Below are 5776 nucleotides of genomic sequence, written 5' to 3'. Positions count from 1 at the left end.
GTGTGTGTGTGTGTGTGTTATAGCTGGCCCCCCGAGATTGTGTCTCAGTGAACGTCTGAGGACCGTGACCTTGAGGAGATGTAGGGAAAGAAAAACAGATAAAGAGAGAGAAACACACAGGGGGGCACTGAAGGTGAAAGAGGACAAAACAGATAAGTGAAGGAGAGAAAGTGAAGCAAAATGAAAAGGGGGGGGGGGTAGACTGAAGAGAAGACTATTATACTTCCCCATAAAGCCAACTTCCAGGCTCTTAACTAACAATGAAAATAATATTATTTCATAGCAAACCACAATTTGTTTCAACTGATTTCACCATTGAACTAGTAACCACAATATCCCAAAACTACCTTAAAAAATGCAATTTTGAGAGTTGTTAAGTGAGAAACCCGACAAATTCTTAACTAATTGGGCCTTCTTTTAAGTTTGGCAAATGTTGTACATTAAGTTATTTATTTATTTGTGTAAAAAAACATTGTGTCTGTTTGTCTCAGTGTGGTTGGCCAGATCCTGACAGGAGAGACGCTCTGGTGGTGCGAGCAGGACAAACACTTCCACTTTCTGTGGTGTTAATGCCTTTCTTCATCACCTGTGATGTGAACCTGAAAAAGTTCTGCTTGTATTGCTCAGTCATAAAATCCTACAGCCACCGCAGAGCATCTCTCCTGCAGGGCTGCTGACAACGCGTTAAACATGTGACTCAGGCTGACGGCGCTGAACTGGGGGAAAAAAGAGGAACGAATAGTCAAATCTTCATATTCAACAACCGACTGGACATAATGGACACTGACTGACAAAATCCTGAGTGGGTTAAAGTGTTTATTTGCATATAGAGCAGAGAAGTGAGATCCGATCACAAGTGCTCACTTAAAGCCAGGTGTTAACAGGGCCTAAGGAACCTACACTGCAACGCCCACAAAAAAATTTAGGTCTGAGAGTCCAAAGGCCGACCGACATGTGGAAGTGTGGCTGTGCATGATGATGTTGATTTAGTAAGTGTGAGAACATAGTTGAGTTTGGAAAATAGGCTTTCCTTTTGCTGTGAGAGATGAGATGATCAACAGCACTTATATGTCTGTATGCTAAATACAAAGCTACAAGAATAAACTGGTTATCTTACTTAGTACAACTGAACAGGGGCAAACAGCAAGCCTGGCTCTGTTCATAGGAAACAAAATCCACCTCCCACTGAACCTTAATGTGTCACTTTACACTTTGGTAACAAACGAGACATAAGGTTATTAGTCACCTTTACAGGTCCTGGTAGGTGGTTTTTGATACCTGTGGACAGAGCCAGGCTGCCCCCCGCACCCCCCCTCCAGACTTTGCGCTAAGCTAAGCTAAGCTAACTGCCTGTTGGCAATCCTCTAATCACAACTGAGGTTAAGGGAAGGTGAGAAAACAAAGGTAATATTGCCCTAAACGGCTCCACTTAACTCTGTGATCAACACATTTCAGAATGACTCTGATGTTTTGTGGCCTAATGTCAGCAAGACAGAAGGAGTAGCGGAAAAGAGAAGAAAAAAAGTGGAAAGGCACAGAGCAGGGTTATCCTCTCCACTGCCAAATGTGTTAATGAGTGGGCCTACTGGTCAGCCACACACACACACACACACACACACACACGTCTGGACCTGCAGTGTGCCAGACCGGATGGTACTCTAAGTGTGCCTGCCAACTGCTAACAGCTCTCCCAGAGAGGCCCTCACTCAGACACACACAGACGCACAGTGTACACACACACACACACACACACACACATACATACACATTCACAAGCATACCATACAGACACATTCAAACACATGCAGGCACACATTTGCAAATGCTTCCACATAAAAAAAACAAATAAGGCTAAAGGTACAAGTGCACACACACACACACACACCTCAAATTTCTGCCGTAGCTCCTCGTTGCCCTCCTCCCCCTCCGGAGCAACAGGAACATTGAAGTACTCGCCTTCTTCCTGGGAGAGCAGCTTAAACCTGAAGAGAGAGAATATTTCCAGTCAAATCAATTCCCAATTAGTTTATACAATTTAAGTGTTTAACTGCTGCCATTAGCTGAAGTTGCTGACAGTTAGCGCACCGATTTAAAGTCCCAAAGAATAATCGGCTGATTATTTAGTAATTCACTCTCCTTCATGGTGATCTAGCAAAGCCTGACAGAGATGGGCCCAAAACGCAGTTGAGATGCTTATCATTTCACAAAATCAATGGATATAATTTTTCATATTGGCCTCATTACAAATGATGCCGCAACCTCACAGCATCACCACCATATTCATAGTAAATAACATTCAGATTTCATCTTCTCAGAAAATGTGGCTCCTGCTGTTGAGGCCATTTCTAATTGGCAAGATTCCTGTTGTATTCTTTTCAGTGACTTGATTGCTGTCACAAACACACAACAACAGTTTGAAATAGATTTATTCTGCTGCTGTTGACAATTTACCAACCTGAGAAGGAGCTTAAGATCCTGAATCAATCAGACATTTTGACTTGAGTGTTCATGTATGTTACTAGCTACACAACAAGCACTGTAACTAACATGAATCCTTTAAATACGTGAATGCACCAAAGTGCTGTGTCTAACTTGACACCAGCAGTTTGGGCCTTTGTTAAAATTTAGAGGAAAGCATCCAGCAATTTATATTTGTCCAAGGACTATGACTTTGTTGTGTTATTATTTAAGAAATTTCCTCTCTTTAGACATTGTATCAGATCTGTACCAAGAGGTTATAGCTCATATCCCTAGCTTATTGTAGTTCAAATATTATCAATATTATTATTATTTTTTTGCAATTAGTGTTTTTAGGTGATAAAACTGGCACATTCTCTGGAAAAAAATTTGAACAGAGGGGAACCTGTGTAACATTTTTCCATCTTAGGGCTCTATTTTCATAATTTACTCGACAGCCTCGCCTGGGTCACTTGGATATAGGCGGGATCTGAAAGTATACGTTAAACATACAGGTGGGTTTGTCAGAGGCCAATCACATTCTGACATTAAACAGCTCTCTCCACCATTAAACACTGATAGTTTGGGAATCCTGCGTTTTCCCTAGATTGTGTGCAGGGTAGCATTAATATGAATATAACAGCACAAATATACTTCAAAGAGCAGTAAGTTTATAATCTATTGTTACGGTAAACGTATTGATTATAGCCACTTTACAGATGACTGTGAATGTTGGTTCAGAAGCCTTTGCACTGTGGAAACATCTAAAAGGAATGAAAGGCGATCAAACACTGCAAACAGATTGTAGTTCTTCTTTTAGACAGGTGATTTTTCAGCCAACAACTCAACCTTCAGCTGGCTGTTTAGATGAATGACTTGTAATAAATACTGAGCCCTATGACTGATCTCAGTTAGCTTACTACATAAATTAACATTATATGAAATTAACAACAGAACTAAAGTACCCTGTCAGTCAAGGACATTTTTGTGAAGCTGGACAGCCATTTACACACGTCAGTAAAGTAAGATTATGTCACAAGCTCAACTCTTTTACATTATTTCCTCCCATAGAGGGCCATAACATACAGAAAGGAAGGAGTTTAGCTTTAAACCTCAGCAGTCATGTTCATGTCACTCTCACTCTGTTCCTCCTCCTGGCTGCTGGTGCCAGCAGGTGTGAGGCTTTGGAGCTGCACATAGAAAACACACACATACACAGGTTCTCTCTGCTCTGAATATCAGCCCTTTAATGGCATCTCTCTCGCACCTCCACCATTCTACCTCAAAAGCTGGCATCTCATTAAAAACCCTGACAGAGCAGCGTCAGCAAAAAGAGAGGAAGATAGAGAGATACAGAGACTGAGCTAGAGAGACGGAGAGAGAGGGAGGGAGGGTGGTGGAGAGATAAAGAAGAAGAGATAAAGAGACAGGGTAGAGATGCTTTGGCACAGAGTATCACCAGAATAAAAAAGAGAAGCTCCAACTAAAGTATTTCTCCAACAGTGCAGTAATGAACAAGGTCACCTTCACTCTCCCTCCTCCTCTACCTGTGCTGTTTCTCGGCCTCACGTCTCTCCACCCCCTCCTTCCATTCATCCATCCATCCATCCCTGCTTTCATCTCACCATCCATCAACTCCTTGCTTCTGGAGCTCCGAGATGCCGAAGGACAGCGATCCCATGAAGTCATTGCGGCTAGTCAGGTCCCAGTCCCACACCTCCACCGACAGACGGCGGTCCTTATCATACTCCTTCAGGTGGCTGCGAGTGAAACAAGGACAGTCAACAGTTGGATGTTGGCTGACAGTGAGGCCTCTGGGTGTTGTTTTCATAGTTTGAACATTTCCTGTTAACTTTTTAACTTTTAAGCCACATGTCAGCATCCTTGGATTAATCATTTCCAAATATAAGAAACAAAGCCTCCCATCTAGCCTGTGTTACATTCAGGGTGCATTCAGACCCCATATTTGAAGCAGTTTATTAAAACTCTGTTATAGGAAAGGTGCAAAAAAAGCCTTTCAAACTGAACATCTGCACCCTGCAAATCTTCTTCCAAACAAACCGTGATGCAGCTTATTAAGAATGTAATTGGAGCCAACTGCAGGAAACAAGCCCAAAAGGAAGGTTTTCTGAATAGAAGGAGCCAGATGTTTCTATCTGAGCACCAGCGGTTACACGTGTGGAAAGCCGAGCATAATGTGATCCTCTTAAAAACACTGTACTGAATGAGAGAGAGAGATGAAAGAGAAGAAACGAAGATAAAATGGGCAAAGACTTAACAAAGTAGAAGAGGTAAAGAGGAAGACAGATAGAAAGATAAATAACACAAGAGACCACCAAACATGGTGTATTGAAGTCTTACAATTTAAAGGTCTCATTCCAGGTGGGGTTGAGGTTGCACTTTATGGTCTTGGTCTTCTGTTTACTCTCACTGCGGGGATCTGGGATCAGTTTAAGCTTCACGTAGGGGTCTGATAGACCGTTGGGGTCCATAGGGACCAGATTTCTGCCCTCTTTGACTGTCGGGGAGGAAGAAAGAAAGAGGGGAATGAGATGGGAAAAAAGAGGGAGACGATGAAACCGGGATAAAAAAGAAAGAGAGATGAAGTCATTTTGATTTCAAATAAGCATCAGTAACAATTGCAGTCTGAAATTAAAATTGATTTTTTCTAGCAAACCAAATCATGACTTACTATTCAAAAATGTCCATTAGGAAAAATAAAAGACACAATATTATAAAATCTATAACATTTAACTGGTATCCATTTTCTGAGACAAACAGAGACACACTGGAATACAGTACAGAGAGAATCATGAATTGGTTTACCTTAAAATATTATGTAATATTAATCACTTAAGTAAATCAAACTAAAGGCCAACATCAAAGAAATTCAATTAATAATAATGTAAGACATTTCTTCACATTTACTGTACATATTTTAACTACAATTTGGTTACTTTATCAATCATCATCACCTGGACAACAACAACTATTGGAGAAGCTGGTATGGACTCTCTGCTCCACTTGGTGAGCCATTTCCACGCTTGTATTCATACTCCACGCTTGGTGAGTATATTCAAACACACCTTCATTATACTTGGCCACATGACCTGGAGCAATTGTGCCAGTGTCTTAGGATTTTATTCAGAACCTGGCAGTAACAGTAAAAAACAGTTCATTCATTTGAACCCATATTAGGTTGGCAGCTTAATTTCAAGTCTTGTGTGTATGTGTGTGACCTGAATTTGGGGAGAACTTTCCTGTCAGTAATCTACTTAACAACAAAACTCTCCCCTGACACCAACAAATTTAATTAGGC

General features: G+C 41.2%; 1 protein-coding gene across 1 annotated transcript in view; it reads right to left on the bottom strand.

The window, feature by feature from the left end:
- Window positions 1-5776, bottom strand: part of LOC118323080 (protein kinase C beta type-like) — a 75091-nt gene that overhangs the window by 19930 nt on the left and 49385 nt on the right. The window contains exons 7-10 of the mRNA XM_035655000.1: window positions 4819-4975; window positions 4083-4217; window positions 1886-1982; window positions 642-716 (exon numbers count right to left, since the gene is read on the bottom strand). Coding sequence (XP_035510893.1) covers window positions 642-716; window positions 1886-1982; window positions 4083-4217; window positions 4819-4975 — 464 coding nt within the window. The remainder of the gene's footprint in view (window positions 1-641; window positions 717-1885; window positions 1983-4082; window positions 4218-4818; window positions 4976-5776) is intronic.

Source organism: Morone saxatilis, unplaced genomic scaffold (assembly GCF_004916995.1).
Source record: "Morone saxatilis isolate NCDOM2014 unplaced genomic scaffold, NCSU_SB_2.0 Contig14, whole genome shotgun sequence".
Lineage (NCBI taxonomy): Eukaryota > Metazoa > Chordata > Actinopteri > Moronidae > Morone > Morone saxatilis.
This window is presented reverse-complemented; position numbering and strand designations above follow the sequence as displayed.